Genomic DNA, 19,917 nt, shown 5'->3' with positions numbered 1-19,917 from the left:
TTTGCCCAGAGACCCTGCCTCAGTAAATCAAGTGGGAGGAGAGCAAAGAAGACATCCGCCAACTTGAGGCCCGCACAAGCATGCACACATCATCAATGATATAGAGAAAGAAGAAACCTTATGCATTGTCAATGGCCATATTTGAAAAGCAGATTAGAAATTCCTATAATAATTAAACTGAATTAACCTATGACTCAACAATTCTACTTCTTAATATGTATCTAGAAAAAAACTATGTCCCAGGACAGTGTGGAACTGGCAGTGTTCCGGCAGTGGCACCTGTTTTAAATATCACTAGAAAGCAGAGGTTTAAGAAGACACTGAGAAATCAATTCGTTAGAAACTCGATGCAGTTTTGAACCATAAGGTCCCCCGGTGCATCAGCCGCTGTGCAGCTTTCAGAGAGCAAAAGGCCAAGGCAAGATGTTCTGTAAACAAAGGGATCCAAAGGCTGAGGGCTGGCATGGAAGATCCCATTTCTGCCTTCCGGCAGTGTTCTTGAGCATATATTGAAACATTCCATGTCCTCCCTCAAACGGATGGCTCTGTACAAGCTGGGTTTCCAAAAGCACATGCGAAAATAAGGTCTCACCAACATAGTGCAGAGCTACTGTCCACAACAGTTCTATACAAAAATCTCTGTAAAGTGAATAATTTTCCCCATGAAATGACCAAGTCTTAAACATAATGTATTTTAGAATGGTCAGTTTATTCCTCTGGCTAAGAAATCCAAAGGCAAATTGCAGTTGACCTGCCTTTCTTATACTTCTGTTATTAAAAGTTTGCTGTTTCACTGCTTTCCAAGAGCAACTGATAAACCCCTTTCATTTATATCTAATTGTTTTCCCTTTTGTGATACAAAATTTATAAGACAAATACAGATATGAATATATTCATTTTGCAGAAAGTAAGAAAGAGAAACCAGATGAAATAAATTAACCTCTTTGGCGCGGATTATACATAAATGAATACATAATGCTTTTTATCTTGCAGTTCCAGGTTTTCAATAAACTACCAGATGATTGTCCTTTCAATGAACACAACTTCTTATTAAATCAGTGGGGCAAAATTAAAAGGTGAGATGTGGACAGCATGAGGTTTATACATGGCTATAACCAAAACTGAAGTATCAAAGTGAAATGATAGCAAATATTTATAAAAGCAAGTGCAAACAGAAAGCAGTGGAAATATTAATAACAGAAAATAATCTCTGAGGCCCACTGCATTAAAACGGATGGTCCCGAGAATGAGTACGGTTAGAATGCAGAGCCCTAAATTTTTTTCTCAGACTTCTTATTTCTTCCAAACACCTTTCCATCTCTTCTTCCTCTCCTGTCATTTCTTCACCTTTAAAATGCCTGTAGTCTATGTCTTCTTTAAATTCTTCAAGAGACTGAAGCAGCCTCTGTCTGAAATTCCCTTCCAGTCGCTGGCCTTCAGAAGCTCCGTAGGCATGCTCATCCTCTCGCTTTGGCTCACTGCACTTGGACTTGCCTTCTTTTTCACTGCAGGACTTTTGCATGATTTTGTCGTTTCCTGCTTAAGTCCACGGAGAAAATGCAGAGACAGATTACCTTCTTACTTTTGAATCCCTTTCTCTTGGAATCCATTTCCCCATGCCTCACAGGCTCACAGTTCCAGCCTTCAGAAACTGAAAATACCTCAGCTTCTTCTTCAATTTACCGTCAAATCTCCTTTTCCTCTTCCCCACTCCTCAATCCCATCCCACTCTTCCTTATCCCTTCCCAACTCCCACCCTCAGAACCCCAGCCTATTAAACTCCCACACACTAACCTGTACAAACACAGGATAGTTTCTCGCTTGTTTTCCTGTCAGATGGTATCTCTGAACACAGTATTCTCGACCTACAAACAGCAACAAGGGATCAGGGAAAAGAGTATTGAGACCAAACATGTTTTCATTATCCAGAATCTGGGATTCTCCTCACTATGGTAGTTTCAGGTATTCTACTGCCTGGTTCTTTTCCTTTAGCTATCCATTAGTCTAGAATTGTGTGCCTGTTCGCCCATCCTCACTCTCAGACTTGACCCTTGTAAGACTCACCATCTTCTATCCCCTATTTTGACCCCACCATTGCACGTTAGCATTGGATGAGGTAAACCATTTTTAAATTATCTCAATATTTCTTGTCTCTGTCCCACTATTTCAGCCTTTCTCCATGCATTAACTCACATTTCAGGGCTCCAATAAACTGGGGAAAGACAAAGAAGAAGGAAAAGTTGTCCAGGACAAGAGCATCCCTATCACTAGATTGCTAGATGTTTCTCAATCCTTCCCCATGTTTCCTACTTCTTTTTTTTTTTTGCCAAATATGCAACTATTGGACTAGCAAGCTGGCTGAGTGCACTTGCTGCTAGTCTAAAAACCTTAGTTTAGCTTCTGGGATCCACATGGTAGAAGGAGAGAACCAACTCCTACGTATTTGCTCTAACCTCCATACACATGTAGTGAAACATGCACTCACAAACATGCATGCAAATACATAAATGTAATTAAAAATTAAAATATATGCAATTAGCTAGCTCCCAATTAAAGTTATGGGGAAACAAGTCTAGATGGATTCTCTTCTTGTTCAGCCACTATCAATCCAAGGTTCCTGGTGGTTTCTGTATACCAGTCTGCTGGGATTTAAGGAATTTACCTTCTCTTCTCCTTGGCCACAAGTATTCAGGGCAGTAAAGAGCTCGTACCCAGAGGAGAAAGAAACCTAGATATATAACGACTTGGGCTCACGTCAGCTTCTAATCACGTGAGGATTATGTCATCTTCCAACTCTGGTCCCTACTTTCCCCTCCCATCAGCACTACTGCAGAAGTAGACCTGTCTACTAACCTCCCACCCCCACCACACCAGGCCCTGTCACTCATTTTTGCCTTAGCTAATTTCAGAGGTCAAAAGTGGCCCCTTCTCCTTATGGATGGAATGTGCCTTTCTCTAATTACCAGGGAGGGGCTGCATCTTCCCATGGTTATATTAACCATCATTCCTTTTTTAGGGGTTGTGTTGAGAGAAAGGATTACTCGTCCTCGTCTTGGTTGCAAGAACAGAAAAGTAGCAGTCTTGCCTCTCTACTCACCCCTCCCTCTGGCATAAATATCATCTTCCTTATAGTCTAATTCTTGAAACCAATTTGGAGGATACAAAATAAATTAGATAATGAGATCATAATTGGGTTTATTTATTTTTACTTTTTTCTGATATCTTCCTATTTTTCAATTTTCCATAAACACAAGTCTCATAATCTAAAATATGTTAAAGATATGCATATTTGGAAAAAAGATTAAAAATAGGAAGATAAGAAAACCCAAGCACCTGTTCCAGCTAATGAAGTCAGAATATAAATATAGACCTTTCAGGCAGACACATTTTTAGAAGCTCAAAATGTACAGAGCAGTTGAAGCATGCCCTTTCACGGAGACTTCAGAGCAGGTGAAGTCCTTCTGTCACATGGGTAACTAAGACTTTAATCCTACAGCATTTTGTGCTTAGATATGCAGATCTTTGAAGCCAATCACAAATATCTACTACTTTGATTTCACATTTTCAGATTGTGCCATGCTATAGTCTTTTATCCTCTTGAAGGTTGTGCCCTGAATATATTACTTTTAAAAGTCTTTAGCCTTGGTAAGAACATTTTTGGTTTGTTTGTTTCTCTCAAACATTTCTGTCCCACCTAGGTTTTTCTAGACTTTATTCAGCTAGTCACAAAAACTACCACACATCATACCAAAAATTTACTGCTAAGGATTTCATTAGTTATATGAATGGATTTGTTTTCATGAAAATAAGCAATGGGGGGCACTATGAAAAGTTCTTCAGTCCTGTTTGTTAAAAACTCCCGTAGCTCATTGTGAATGTAATAATTACTAGTAAGCTTGATGCAAATGATTCCAGAAAAAAGGTTACGTGGGCAGAAGAAGTGATCTTTTGAAAAATAGCGCTTTGTTGTACCCATTTGTAAGGAATGACTAGCTTTAAAGGAGAAACCAGCTAGTAACCATCCAGAGAAGAAATGAGGCTCTTAGTCCAACAGCTCACTAGAACTGCTAACACATTTGATATTTAAGAAGTGGATCTTCTTGTGATTGAATGCTGATACGTCACTAACATTATCAAACACCTTCATTTCAGTCTTGTAAGAGACGCTAAAGTGAAACCATCCAACCTAAACTGTCTAGTTTGAAGGCCCTCAGAAATTGACATGAAATGGGGTGTTGTCTTTCATTGCTATGTATAAATATACCATACAATTTGTCATCCAGAAATAGATAACATATTATTTACTTAGCTTATTACTGTGACAAAATATGGGACAAAGGCAACTTATTTTTTTTTTTTTTGATAGAGACTGGGCCTCTCTATACAGCCCTGGCTGTCCTAGAACCCACTATGTAAACCAAGCTGGCCTTGAACACACAGAGATCCTCCTGCCTTCGCCTCCCAAGTGCTGGGATGAAAGGCATATACAATTATGCCCAGCTGAGAGGGAGTTCTTTTAGCTGATAGTTTAAGGTACAGTCTGTCATGGAAATGACTTTGGCCTTGCATTCATAATGGCCAGACAGAGAGAGACAGATGCTGCCAGTTATTTAGCATTCTCCTTATAGAGTGCAGGATCCAACCACATGGAATTGTCCTATCCTCATGTAAGGTCGGTCTTTCCACCTTAACCTAATCTAGAAAAGCTCTAGAAGGCATGCCTAAAAGCTTGTTGCTTGGGTAATTCTAGATCCTGTCAAACTAAAAATGTTGGCTATCACAGATAAACATATATAGTGAGTCAGTAAACAAGTACAAAGTGCTGATGAAGACAGCCATTAAGATGAAGCTAGACACAAAAGTGCAATTCCACTTACATGGCATTCTTCATCTGAAATTTCTGTGCGTAGTGACAGGAGTTGGAATACTGGTCTCCTGGGATGAAGGGCATTTGGAGTACTGATTGCTAAGAAGTGTGACATTCTGGGGTAATACTAAAATTGAATGCAATAGATGTGATTTTATGAGGATGTATCTTTGTTCTTATTACTTCTTTACTTGTAGAACTGTCGTTTACATACAAGAAATTATATACATATGAGAAAGACATTTCAAATGAGTAATAACAAACACATGCCCTCATGAAATCATTATTATTATGTGAAAAATTATATTACCCAAGAAAGTCATGCTCCTTTGCAGTCACAACAACACATGAGGAGATTTATGGTTGTAAAAAGTCCTGGAAGTACTTTAGACAGTGATAGGCTAGATAGAATCTTCTTGGTCACCTTAGCTCTGTTGCAAATTTATCTTAGATGGGTATTATCTATGGACTGAAGGAAAAGAGGAAATGCTTAGAAATATTGAATGAATATATACATACCTGTGAGCCTATATTTATGTATATATAAAATTTTAAATATATATCAACAAGTATATTCATGTATGCACACACATATCGATACACATATGCAATGCACTTTTGAAATTAAGACACACATAAACATTTACCTACACGGCTTTAAATTGTGCTTATAACAAATATTTTGCCCTCGTCTAAATGATGCTAATTGGTGTTTATAACTCTACAGGCACAATGTTTAACTTTCAATTCTCTGTCAAAACAAACATTCACCTTTAAATGAAATTTTGTGCTATTAGCATTAATAAACCCAGTGTGTCTGGTTACTTTTTGTAGTCACCCTGCCTGTGCCTTGTCTAATTCTCATGCCTCCTATAATCAGTATGCTTTGTATTCACTTTGACAGCTACATCTGACACTTTCCCAGTTTGTGTCCTTATCTTACATGTGAACTGTTAGGGCAGATGATTCTTTAGTGCTCTTTCTTCTATTTTCTCTCTTTCACTTCCAGAGATATCTATGCAAGATGTGCAAGGTCATTTATCTGGATAGTGCTATGCATAGAGTCAGCTCAGGATTTAAAATGAGGTCTGTACCAATCTGCCACAACATTCTCCTCTAAGTTCTACATACAACTGCCCTCCTTTTATGCACGATAAGGTAACAGTTATTCTTTCACTTGTCCAGATGCCCAGTACTACATTCTTAGAGGCAAATTCTACATAGCTGAGAAGGTTGAAAGGAGGAGTGGGCTGTTTGGATCAGTAGATAATAAGAAAAGGCAATGGTTAGGCTGGCCCCAGATAGAAAATGCTTTAGGAAATATGTGGACTGGCATCACAAAGGGCAGGCAGGACCTAAATTTAAGATGAAATGTATGGAAGAGACCTGTCAAAGGAACCTAAGCCATAGAACTTTATAACATAGGTAGAGGTCCTTTCACTCCATCTTTAGGTTTGTTTATTGGGGTTTGTCTAAAAGTGCTTTTGTGTAAGTACTTTATGACACAAACCCAGGAACTCTCTTCTGCATTCTCCCAATGACTTTTGTTGGAGACAGGATCATACGAAGCCAAGGTTGGCCTCAAACTTCCTGTGTAGCTAAGACTGACCTTAAAATCCCGAGTCTCCTGCCTCTATCTCCCAGGTACTGTGATTTCAAGCATACACCAACCTGAGAGGTCATCTTGAGGATTTTCCCCACTTATTTCCAGGTCATGGTGTCAAAGTTCATCAACATTCTTCTATAGCAGTATGTTAACATATTCACCCACCATTGAAGTAATGCACACTATGATAGTTTCTATATGCTCTGCCCAGGGAGTGGCATTATTAAAGATGTGGCCCTGTTGGAGTAGATTTGGCCCTATGGGAGTACGTGTGTCACCATGGATGTGGACTATAAAACCCTCATCCTAGCTGCTCGAAAGTCAATATTCTGCTAGCAGCCTTTAGATGAAGATGTAGAACTCTCAGTTCTGCCTGTACCATGCCTGCCTGGATGCTGCCATGTTCCAGTTTTAGTGATAATGGACTGGACCTCTGAACCTGTAAGCCAACTCCAATTAAATGTTGTCCTTATAAGAGTTGCCTTGGTCATGGTGTCTGTTCACAGCAGTAAAACCCTAACTAACCCACATACTTCATTAGACATTCATACTAAAGAAATAATCAAAATTATACTGGGGATGTAGCTCAATAAGTCAAATACTTACCTAGCATGAACAATGGCCTGGGTTTATCCCTTAGCAGTACATAAAACCTTGCACATACTTGTAATCTCAGTACTCAGGAGTTAGAGGAAAGTGGATCAGAAGACTAAAAAATTCATGATCATTCTCAGCTATGAGAATCAAGAGATTTTCATAGAATCTAGAGCGATCAAGGCCAGTCTGGGATACATACTACCTTATCTCATATATATATATATATATATATATATATATATATATATATATATATATATACACACACACACACACACACACACACACACACACTATGACATAATTATTTGTTAAGTATTGGGTTATCAGATTTACTTTATCCACGCTGATATTCACCTGGTCAATATTCAACACAAATGGAGAAAACGTTGTGTTTTTATTATATTATTTGTATACAGATGTATTCCAGATCATCAACTTTGTCAGAGTTCAGGGATCACTCATTTTAGCCATGACTGCTAATTGTCCCTGGTGATAATTTGCCTTATATTTCCTTACCTAATAGTACTTCATTAAATTCCCCTATATGGAATATTTTCTGTTGCTTTGTAGAGAAAATGTATTTAAGGTAATGATTTATATAAGCCAATTAATCTACATTTGGGTATATTCTAGTCTGTTTTTCTCGCATTTGTATTACTAAGATGTGATGTTTTTTTTTAAGGAAAAGTTCTCATGTAGTCCATAATAGCCTGAAACTCACTATGTAGCCAAAGACATTCTTAAACACTTCATACTTCCTGCTTTTATCTCCTAAGTGCTGGAGTTCTAAATGTGTGCAACTACAATCAGTTTTATATGGTGTTAGAGACTGAGCCAGGGCTTTGCATACACCCTGCAAGCACTCTATCAATGTATTTCCAGTCCTTGAAACACATATTAGTATCCACACATCTTTCCAGATATTTAATATCTTTTCTGTAAATAGGACGTAAAAATTGAACATACTATATCAAATACTTTGAACACTTATAAGAAATTACAAAATTGCTATTATATTGACCTATAAAAAGAAGGTACAAAATTATGTCTTTCTTACAGCTTGATTAATTTTTTAAAAGAAATTAGATTGAGGCTGAGTGAGGTGGCTCCATGGGTAAAACGGAACATGCTGCTAAGTTTCATGACCTCAGTTTGATACTCTGGTGGGTTTGATATCAAGGTGGGTTGAGAGAACTGACTCCCTAAAGTTTTTCTCTGATTTACACAACACACACACACACACACACACACACACACACCAATGAGTAAAGCAAAACCGCTGAAATGAGTACACTGCTACACCAGGCTAGGCAATAACAAGAGTACTGACTGCAGCCGAGAAATGTTTATGCTTTAATAATTTACTATGACAAGAATATTATTAGGCAGAAAAATTTACTCCAAGGGACTATATTAGCTCATAGCACAATCTATGGCAGAGGCCCAAGGGCACTTGGAGATTGTGCAGGTTCTCATGAGATTCAGGTGTAACTCAGCTAAGCACGAGCCTGGAGAGCAGGAGGTTGCCCTTGTGAACACCATTACACATACTATGGAATCATAGCACGAAGCAGGACCACATTTTTCTGGGAGCAGGATAGTAAGTGCAGGATTTTGTTCTGGAAACTAATGTTACTATCCAAAAGAAAGAACAAGCTACTCGTGCAAGCAATGACAGATGAATCTTGAAAGATATGCTTAGGGAAATCTATCAGAGAATGAAGAGTGTGTGCTACATGGTTTGTTGCATAATTACCAGAATAAGCAAATGTAACCTATACAATATAAACCTGACAATTTTTGTATGACTGACAAGATATTCAGCAGAGGAAAACAGTCTCTATCTTGATAGTAATTTATCTGTTGATAAGTACATTAAATATTAAATTATACAGTTTAACCATGACTTTTTTTGGATTGAGGATGTAGGTCAATGGTAAGATGCTTGCCTACCACACAGAAAGCCCCAGGTTTCATTCCCAACACTACAAAAATAAAATGTGTACACTTTATAGTATGTCTTTAATGCTTTCATCATTGTTTTAGTTTACATACATAGCCTACTTCTAAACATTTCACCTTTAGCCAGAAGATGGTGGTACACATCTTTATTCCTAGCACTCAGGAGGCAGAGGCAGACAGATCTCTGATTTCCGGGCCAGTCACAGCTACACAGAGAAACCCTGTATCAAGAAAAAAAATTCACATTTAAAGCTCACAAAGTATATAAGTAATACTTCTTACGTCTCAATTTCTAATTGCTCATGACTAGAATACCAAATAAAAGTGTATTTTGTTTCTTAATTATGTACCTGAAACCTTCCTGCACTGACTTCCCAATTCTCTATGGGGTCGCCTGTCCTCCACTCCTACTGCCCTCTCAGCCACCAAAGCTGGCCTTGAAATAGATTTACTATATATAATTTAATATTATTTTAAATACATGATCATTTTTTGAAGCAGAAATTTCTGAAAGAGATTGGTTCATTTCTTTTCATTCTGAAAATCTGACAAGGTTTTATAGCACAGTAAATTCTGGCTCACCTCATGAAAATGCCTTGCATGTCTCGGGGCCCCTCACAAGGGGAGCATCAGCTGCACTTTCCTTTTCCAAGGTCCAAAAACAGCAGCTGCTGCCTGTGGAGTCTATATTTATATAATGACTTAGCAGGAGAGACAGATGGTTGGCTTTTTTTCCCCCAAATTTAATCCTGTTTTTCAGATAAGACTTTTATTTTTTAAATGAGACAAGATTTCCCCAGCCTAGGCCAGTGTTAAACTAGAAATCATCCTGCCTCAGTTCTCTCCGTGCTGGGTTTTTACAAACAAGAGACACCATTCCTTTTCTTTTTAAAAATTTTAACACAAATATAATTCCACCACTTTTCCTTTTCCAAGCCCCTTCTCTCCAACTCCTCCCATGCTCACCCCATTCTCAAATCAAGAGTCTTTTCTTCGCCGCTATTATTGCATATAAAAGACACATGCTTTTCGTGATCACCAAAAGAACACTAAGGGAATCCATTAAGAAATTTTAAAAATCAGACAGGCCCTAGTGGCACACGCCTTTAATCCGAGCATTTAGGAGGCAGAGGCGGGCAGATCTCTTAATTCCAGACCAGCCACCGAGCTGGATCTCTTAATTCCAGACCAACTACCGAGGGAGTTCCAGAATAGCAAGGGGGCTGCACAGAGAAAACCTGTCTCTGAGGAAGAGAGGGAGGAACTGAGAAGAGGGAGGGGGGGGGGACAGAGGGCGGCAGCTTTTAAAATCTGCACAAGCCAGTTTCTTGACTAACTTTTCCCACATATTTTAGGGACATAAAAATGAAAAGCCGAGGGAACAGCAGAAGGAAGGAGGTGCAACCTGGGAACAAAGGAAGAGGGGAAAGTCAATCCCCTAGAGAACTAGGAATGGCCAGCTGCCCCAAAGCACACACAAGGCCCTCATCGAAGTATGAAGCGCTCAGGGCTCAGAGAGACAGGGCCCAGGCTGGAGACATTAAAGGGACCTAGAGGTGAAGAAGGGACCTGAACTTTGCACAGCAAGACACTGGGGGCGGGAAGAGGGGCTGGGGCCGGGGGCGGAGCTTTGGCTTCTGACGCAAGTGGCACGTGACTAGCCCACGCAGGCTCACACCCCTTACTGGGTCTCGGACCTGCCCTCGCTCACTCTCTCCAGCCCGCCATCCCTAACGGAGGCACCTGTTCCTGGTGGCGCAGAGCGCGCGGGCCCCGGCGGCGCGGAAAGCAGCAGGAGGAGGAAGAGCGGAGCAGGTGAGGGGGACAGCGGCCCGGACCCGCGGAGCCCGTCGTCGGGGTCCCGCGGCCGCGACCCCGGCAGGCCGGCCGTCGCAGCGCAGGCCGAGGCTGCAGGTGGCCGTCCCCGTGTGCGCAGCGGCGCGGCCGGACAGGGACAGGGGCGGCGGGCCCGGGCGGAGACCCTCCGGGAGTAGGAGCATGCGCCCCGCGACAGCTTCCCGTAGACCCCGGCATCCCTGCATCGGGGAGTGGGGGGCTCAGCGGTGGTCGGCGGGGAGGGGTGGGGGTGGCCGAGGCGGCGGGAAGAGCCTGGGCGGTGGCGGCGCTCGGGACAGCGCCACAGGTCCTCCCTCCCACCCACTCACACATCCATCTTTCTGGGTTGATCTCAGGTCTGAGGAGCAGAAGCTTCGCGGAGCACCTGGTGGTGACCATCGCTGGAAAGAGGAGAAGAAGGCAAGGATAGGCCCAGGTAGGTGCAGGGGCAGGGCTGGGGACTGAGAGGGAGAAAGGGGACGTGCGCAAAGCTGGGTATATCAGAGCCCTGCTTGCTCCCCTCTACCGGATTCTTCTCTTTCATCCTATTCTTCCATTTTGATGACGCAGATGCATCAGATGTATCTGCAGGAAACACGGTGGGTTTTGGGGAGAGGTGAGCCGGATTTGAGTCTTCTAGAGAGTACGGACCTTTCAGGTGGGGAAATGAATTTTGAAAGGTGCAAAACAGAGAGTTCTTGTCCTTGTTGGTGATCAATCCACGAAGAAATCTTTTCCTTCTCTTGCTTCTTAGGAGAAATGGAGTCCAAAGATCAAGGAGTAAAAAATCTCAACATGGAAGATGGCCATCAGGAAAAGGAGGAGAAGGAAGAAAAGCCGCAAGATGCTAACAACAGGGAGCCAGTTGTGGCCCTGCCTTCCGAGGCTGGGAAAAACTGTGCTCCTAGAGGAGGTCGCCGGCGGTTCCGCGTTAGGCAGCCCATCGCGCACTACAGATGGGATCTGATGCATAGGGGTGGGGAGCCCCAGGCCAGGATGAGAGAGGAGAACGCACAAAGGTTTGGGGAGGATGTGAGACAGCTCATGGAGAAGTTAAGGGAAAAGCAGCTGAGCCACAGTATGCGGGCGGTTAGCACTGACCCCCCTCACCACGACCACCATGATGAGTTTTGCCTTATGCCCTGAGTCCTGAGGTTTTTCTCTGAAGATGATATGGGGACCCCTGCTCTGTGATGTACAAGTTTTGAGGTTACTCCTTTTGTGTAGCTCTCTTCCTGTTACCAGCTTCTAATTGAAACTTGTGTTTTTTACTCGGCCTGTAATTCTTTCGTTAGCAGAATTTAGCAGTTGCATGGGAAGATCCATATACATATTGTGAACCTAATAAAGCAGATTAAAAAGGCATTCTCTCTCCTTAATCTTTTATTTATATAAGAGTATGAACAGCCACATGGGTGGAGTAAGTGCTGATCACTGGAAGAACTGAAAAAAACATTTTCTTTATATTTCTTTTCAAAATTATACACATTATTTAATGAAGAATTTGGTGGCTTAAGAGATGACTCCCCAATGGAGAAGTTAGAGAAGGGACTGAAGGAACTGAAGGGGTTTGCAACCCCATAGGAGGAAACAGCCAGACCCCCCAGAGCTCCCAGGGACTAAAAAGAGTACACATGGAGGGACCCATAGCTCAAGCCGCATATGTAGCAGAGGATGGCCTTGTTGGACATCAATGAGAGGAAAGGCCCTTGGTTCTGAGAAGGCTCCATGCCCCAGTGGAGGGGAATGCCAGGACAGGGAAGTGGGTGGGTACGTAGGGGAGCACCCTCATAGAAGCAGGAGGAGGGGACATGGGATAGGGGATTTGGGGGGGATGGGAAAAGGGGATAACACTTGAAAGTAAGTAAATAAAATATCCAACAAAGAGATGACTTAGCACTACCAGAGGATGCAGCTCTAACTCCCAGTACCCACGGGGTGGCTCACAACAGTCTATAACTTTAGTCTGGGTCAGTTTGATAACTTTTAGGCACCAGGCACACGTGGTGCTCAGATGTACACGCAGCCAAAACACTTGGGCATGAAATCTTTTTTATTTTTTATTAAATATTTTATTTATTTACATTCCAGCCGGTCGTCTCACTCTCTCTCTCTCTCTCTCTCTCTCACACACACACACGCACACACACACACACACAAACACACAGTTCCTCACCACCACCCCACCCCACCACCCCCTTCGAGGGTGCTCCCCATCCCTGCCCCCTCCTTCCTCCTCCCTGAGGCCTCAAGTCTCAGGATTAAGTGCATCTGCTTCCACTGAGGCCCAACCAGGAAATCTGCTATATGTGCCTGGGGCCTCGGATCAGCGGGTGTTTGCTGGCTGGTTGATGACTCAGGCTCTGGGATTTTGCCCTGGGTCCGGGGTCCAAGTTAATTGAGACTGCTGGTCTTCCTATGGGGTCACCCTTCCCTTCAGCTCCTTCAATCCTTCCCCTAATTCCTCCATAGGGGTCCCTGACTTCAATCCAATGGTTGGGTGTAAGGATCTTTATGTGTCTCAGTCAGCAATGCATAAAATCTTTAAAACTTAAAAGTATTTTTAATGATAACCTTATAAAAAGCGATGTGAGAACTTTCCAGACTTGTGACATAATCTCAGATTTAGTTTATCATCTGGCATGTTACTGAGAAATATATATAATAAGAGATCAGCCTATTTTATATCTACCCTTGTGAGTAAGAATAAAATAATAGTCACCTCAGGGCTCCTATATGAACTAAATGAGGTAATAAGTGTGAGCTTTTCCAGACTTTTTCATTCTTTTGGCAATGTGGGGGAACCTAAACCCTGAAATGTTTTCAGTTCTTAGGGGGTGCTTGTAAGAGTTCCCTACTCAAAGGTCCTGCGGGACAAAGGATGGGCCCATACTTCTTTATTGTGCCTTTTCTCATCCTTTCCCCTAAAGAGTCTCTGTACTAGATTACAGGTTCCTACACCAGACTCAGATACCCACCACATACCTCCAAAGTGAGAGATTCTCACTGATTTCTCTGGAATGCTCATTGTATTGAATCCTGCTCTGCACCTGCAGCAACATTCCTTTCTGTTTATCTTTTTGCTAAAGATCTCTTATCTGGGGCAGTTATCTCTCTAGCTGAGCAGATGCATGAGGCAACCACTGTTGCTCAAAACACCCCGCATTAACCTGAAACTTAGGAATGTAGAGAATTTTGTTCTGTACATACTGAGTTGGTCATGTCAGTGTATCACGGTTTTAATTACATGGGGAAAAAGTACATTTTATTTATGAAACTTTATTTTTTTTTTGCAGTATTAGGTGGTGAACACAGCCTCATGTGTACCAGGTAAGCCAATATTTTGCAAATATAAACTTAAAATTTAACTCCACAGGAAGACCAACAGAGTCAACTAACATGGACCCTTGGGACTCTCAGAGACTGAACCACCAACCAAAAAACATACATAGGCTGGACCTAGGCCTCCCTGCTCCTGTGTAGCAGATGTGCAGCTTGGTCTTCATGTGGGACCTGAAAAGCAGGAGTGGGGGGCTGTCTCAAAAGCTGTTGTCTGTACATGGGATGTGTTCTAGCTGGCCTGCCTTGTCTGGCCTCAGTAGGAAAGGATGTGCCTAGCCTCACAAAGACTTGAAGTTCCAGGATGAGAAGTTATGCAAGGGACCCCCATCCACTCAGAAGAGAAGGGGAGGGAGAATGGGGGAAGGATTGTGGGAGGGGTGACGGGGAAGGGAGCAGTGAGCAGGATGTAAAGTGAATAAGTTAAAAAAAGATTTCTTAGGGGCTGGAGAGATGGCTCAGCAGTTAAGAGCACGGACTGCAATCCCAGCAACCACATGGTGGCTCACAACCATCCTTAATGAGATCTGATGCCCTCTTATGGGGTGTCTGAAGACAGCTACAGTGTACCCACAGAAATAAATAAATAAGTCTTTTAAAAAATATTTCTTAAAAACTAACAACAACAACAAAAAGATTCTGGAACAGGTTAGTAAATAACTCATGATCAAATTCTGCCCCATTCCTGAGGGGGAATGGTTGTAAAATATTTTGTAACAAAAATAATTTGGTGTTTATAAATTTTAATTGGAACACAAAATGCTAATTCATTTACACATTGTTTATGGCTGGTTTTATATTAGAGTGGCAATGTTGAGTACTTGTAAAAATAGAAAGTGTAGCTCATTTGCAAAGACTGCCACCTGGTCATGATATAGAATGGTCGTCACCCTCCACCTTACATGAGAGGTAGTTAACAGGTATAAATACCCATCATGAAAAGTAACAAACTGGGGGCTGGAGAGATGGCTCAGGAGTTAAGAGCACTGACTGCTCTTCTAGAGGTCCTGAGTTCAATTCCCAGCTGCCACATGGTGGCTCACAACCATCCGTAACGAGATCTGACACCCTCTTCTGGTGTGTCTGAAGACAGCTACAGTATACTCACATACATAAAATAAATAATATTTTAAAAAAGAAAAGTAATAAACCCCGTATGAACCATATGCTTAATTCCAAAGTGTCTTGGCCTCTCACAGGCACATGAAATATAAGGCAAATCATGAAGACAGCAGTTAACATAAAGAAAGTGTTGGGCTGAAGAGATGGGTCAACGGTTGAGAGCATTGACTGCTCTTCCAAAGGTCCTGAGTTCAAATCCCAGCAACCGCATGGTGGCTCACAACCATCCATAACAAGATCTGACTCCTTCTTCTGGAGTGTCTGAAGACAGCTACAGTGTACTTACATATAATAATAAATAAATCTTGAAAAACAAACAAACAAACAACATCTTTAAAAAAAAAGAAAGCGTCTAAGTATCATTTATGTAGCTAATGTAATGAGCTTCTTTTTCTCCAATCTTTACAAAAAAAAAAAAAAAAAAAAGACAGGCAACAAAATCTTAGCAAGGTACATGCTGTAAGAATATGAGTGTTTACAGAGAAAAAGAATGTTCAGAAAGAGGTTTGGGGGTAAGGGAACAGGACTGAAGTCCTAAGGGCCAGCAGAAAGAATGGAAACAGGCAACCTCAGGAGGTAGGGGGTTGGGGGGACCCTCCAGAATGCACCAGACATGGGAGGTGAGAGACTCTCAGGACTCAAAGGGAGGGACCTTAGATGAAATACCTGACAGTAGAAAGAGGGAACTTGTAGAGCCCACCTCCAACAGGAAGACAGAGCTTCAAATGGCAGGGGGGGGGGAGGTTTGCCATCCCATAGTTAAAACTCTGACCCGTAAGTGTTCCTGTCTGAAAGAACTGCACAGATGGAAATGGAGAGGAGCTTGAGGAAAAGAAGGTCCAGCAACAGGATCAGAGTGAGATCCAGGTCAAGGGGAGGTCCCAAGGCCTGATAATATTACTGAGGCTATGGAGTGCTCACAGAAAGGGGCTTAGCATGACAGCCTTCCAGAAGACTCAACAAGCAGCTGAGAGTCAGATGCAGATATGTACACCCAACCAATGGACAGAAGCTGCTGACCACTGTGGTTGAATTAGGGAAAAGCTGGAAGAAGCTGAGGAGGAGGGTGACCCTGTAGGAGGACCAGCAGTCTCAACTAACCTGGACCGCTGAGATCTCTCAGACAGCCACCAACCAGGTAGCACACATCAGCTGATATGAGGCCCCCAACACACATACAGCAGAAGACTACCAGGTATGGGTTCATTAAGAGAAGATGCACCTAACCCTTGAGAGACTGGAGGCCCCAGGGAGTGGGGAGGTCTGGCGGGGTGGGGATGGGAGACTGGGTGGGCGGTGGGTGGGGAGGGTGTGGGGAGGAAGTATGGGATGAGGAGGAACAGTCAGAGGGTGGATCAGAAGGGGGATAAAGACTGGAATGTAAAAAAAAAATAGAATAAAGAATAAAATAAAGAGGTTTGATCCTGTTCCAGTAACATAGATCACTATTGTTGTGATTTTGTCATATAACATTCTGAATCAGTCCTTTATTTCTAATATGCATTTCTATAGTGCAGCTGAAAGTATTACTTAATTATAAAGATACTGTTTATGGTTTTTAGTTTGATATAGGTTGAAAGAATATCATGGATATTTCAGGTTTTTTTTTAAAGATTTATTTTATTATATGTAAGTACACTGTAGCTGTCTTCAAACACACCAGAAGAGTGGGGTCAGATCTTAATTACAGATGGTTGTGAGCCACCATGTGGTTGCTGGGATTTGAACTCAGGACCTTCGGAAGAGCAATCAGTGCTCTTAACCACAGAGCCATCTCTCCAGCCCCGATATTTCAGGTTTTAAGACTGGGTCTCACTCTGTACCCTAGGTTAGCCTAGAAATCACTATGTAGCCTAGACAGGAACTCACAATGATCCTCCTATCTCAGCCTCACAAGTTCTAGGATTACAGTTATGAACAGCTATATTGAGCTGAAAGCATATTTTAATGGCAAGAAAGAGGCTTTAACAGAGGCAGATGCTTGGAGCCAACCATCAGGTTGAACTCAGAGATCCTGGTGGGGGAGCTGGCAGAAGGACTGGAGGAGCAGAGGAGGGATTGCAACCCCACTGGAAAGACAACATAGCTGGCCTGTTCTCCCAGAGTCTAGACCACATACCAAGGAGTGTACCTAAAGGGACCCATGGATCCAGATGCATATATAGCAGAGGATGGCCTTGCCTGACAGAAACAGGAGGGGAGGCCCATGGTCCCAGGGAGTTTTGATGCCCCGAGTAGGGGGATGCTAGAGAGGTGGGTAGGTGGAGGAGCACCCTCATAGAGGCAAAAGGGAGGGGGTAGAGAGGATGTGGGATGGGAGGAGGGCAGAGGGGTAACCAGGAAGTGGGATATTATGGGATGTGGTCTTGGTGGAGGGGGTAACTGGAAAGGGGGGGATATCATTTGGGATGTGAACAAATGAAATAATTAATAATAATAATATAAGAAATTTAAAAAGAGGCTTTATATATGTATGAGTGAATTGGGTCATTGAGGCTTAGCCTTTCATAGGCATCCAGTAAATACTTTCAAAATATATAAAAAACTGATAAATATACAAATTTAGTAGTACTCTACAAATAATCAGTATACATTTTAGATGCTTGCATATGTCTAACAATCTAACAGAAGCAAAGTAATGCAGATAATCACTAATTTTAATAAAATTATTTTTCGTAAAATTTGTAAATCACTGAGGAAAATCTTAAAATGAATGCAAGGAGGCTGTGTAGCCACAGAAAGTGTTGCAGAAGGAACTCTCTAATTTAGAACAGAGAAGGAACACAGACAACTTAAAAATACCCTCTGGATACAAGTAAACTAAAGCTTTCATCACTAACTGCTGTTTAAACATTAGGCTACATTTATGTAAATGAAGTAACACCAAAGAAAACAGAGTAACAGAGACTAGCTTTACAACTGAAACTTAGGGCTGGAGAGGTGGTTCAGTGGTTAAGAGCACTGACTTCTAGAGGTTCTGAGTTCAATTGCAACAACCACATGGTGGCTCACAACCTTCTGTAATGGGAACCGATGCCCTCTTCTGGTGTCATAAGACAGCTGCAGTGTACTTACATATAATAATAGATAAATAAATCTTTTAAAAACCCCTGAAACCTAAAACCTGGAAAAAAATTCATGAAATGCTATCGTTTACTCTTGGAGAAGGGAAGTATATGGGCCTTATGGCTGTCTACAACTTATGAGACATAGAAGGATTTATAACACATCAATAAAATATAAAATCGAATTGTAGAACAAAGGCCAGAGGGACATGGAATGTACATACTTTCAATTTTATTCTATATTCAAAAGTTAATTCTGATACATTCAAGAAATATACTACAATCCCTAAAACAATCATTACAATTATACCTAAGCAAATAGTGAGATTAACTCTTTAAAAACTCGCCGGGCGGTGGTGGCGCACGCCTGTAATCACAGCACTTGGGAGGCAGAGGCAGGCGGATTTCTGAGTTCGAGGCCAGTCTGGTCTACAGAGTGAGTTCCAGGACATCCAGGGCTGTAAAGTAAAACCCTGTCTTGAAAAAAAACAAAAACAAAACAAACCAAAACTCTTTAAAAACTCAATCCAAAAAAGGTATTATTTTAAATATTTTTTTTTAAAAAAGAGAATGAAAAAAAGATAGAATAAATGGAAACAAGATGGTTGGTTTAAACCCAAACATATCAGTAATCGAATTAACACATGGTTGAAGCACCTTGATTATAGATATTGTCAGATTAAATAACAAGAGATAATACAATTGTATATTGCCTGTAAAATCTCATTTTAAGTACAAAAATAAAAACAGATTGTAAGTAAAAAATGGAAACTAGATAATTCTGTGCTAATTAAAACAAAATTCAAATTACTATATTGATGTTAGGCACAATAAATTACAGAAGACCAAGAATAAAGTCAATTTTTTCTAAATATTTATTTATTTCTTTTATGTACATGAGTACACCATTGCTGTCTTCGGACACAGCAGAAGAGGGCATCAGATCCCATTACAGATGGTTGTGAGTCACCATGTGGTTGCTGGGACTTGAACTCAGGACCCCTGGAAGAACAGTCACTGCTCTTATCTCCTGAGTCAGTGCTCTTATCTCCATCTCTCCAGCCACAATTACATAATTTTTAAGTGGTGAATTTTTACATATTGCAATGTTTCAAACTACATGAAGCAAAAAAAAAATTATAATTCAATGAAAAAAGCATTTGAAAGTCAGTAATTAAACATTGACTCTGAAATATAAAGGGAACAAGAAAATAGAAAACAGACTTCAAGAACCAGATGAAGCAATTTAATCTATTTGATAATTATATAACTTCCTACCACCAATAGTAGAAGCTATGCCTGATTTATATGTGCATGCAAATTTACCAATGTAGTCCCTACTCACTGGCAAACAATAAGTCTTAATAATGTTAACAGGATTCAAATGATATTTGAGACTGGGTTCTTAGAGCACCATGAAATTAAATGAGAAATCACAATAAATCCCTGGAAACGTCAAAATCTTAAAATAGGAAAAAAATTAATATATGTCTAAGTAACTCATGGCCTGAAGTAAAAAC

At 41.3% G+C, this 19,917-nt stretch overlaps 2 protein-coding genes across 2 annotated transcripts; one reads left to right on the top strand and one right to left on the bottom strand.

The window, feature by feature from the left end:
• Positions 1 to 1,225: 1,225 nt before the first annotated feature.
• On the bottom strand, positions 1,226 to 1,522 carry Tceal7 (transcription elongation factor A like 7). The gene has a single exon (XM_052170133.1). It carries the CDS (start codon positions 1,520 to 1,522, stop codon positions 1,226 to 1,228), a length of 297 nt encoding a protein of 98 aa, XP_052026093.1.
• A 9,204-nt stretch (positions 1,523 to 10,726) lies between these two features.
• Positions 10,727 to 12,225, top strand: LOC127674956 (protein BEX1). Its single transcript, XM_052170818.1, has 3 exons — positions 10,727 to 10,850; positions 11,228 to 11,307; positions 11,626 to 12,225. Exon 3 carries the CDS (start codon positions 11,631 to 11,633, stop codon positions 12,015 to 12,017), a length of 387 nt encoding a protein of 128 aa, XP_052026778.1. The 5' UTR covers positions 10,727 to 10,850; positions 11,228 to 11,307; positions 11,626 to 11,630; the 3' UTR covers positions 12,018 to 12,225.
• The last annotated feature ends 7,692 nt before the right edge of the window (positions 12,226 to 19,917 follow it).

The sequence above is a fragment of the Apodemus sylvaticus genome, chromosome X (genome assembly GCF_947179515.1).
Source record: "Apodemus sylvaticus chromosome X, mApoSyl1.1, whole genome shotgun sequence".
NCBI classification, from domain to species: Eukaryota; Metazoa; Chordata; class Mammalia; order Rodentia; family Muridae; genus Apodemus; species Apodemus sylvaticus.
Note: the sequence above shows the minus strand (reverse complement) of the source record. Positions and strands in the feature narration are given on the sequence as shown.

Coding starts and splice junctions, on each gene's coding strand:
- Tceal7 (XM_052170133.1), bottom strand. CDS start 1,522: ATGCAAAAGTCCTGCAGTGAAAAAGAAGGCAAGTCCAAGTGCAGTGAG.
- LOC127674956 (XM_052170818.1), top strand. CDS start 11,631: ATGGAGTCCAAAGATCAAGGAGTAAAAAATCTCAACATGGAAGATGGC.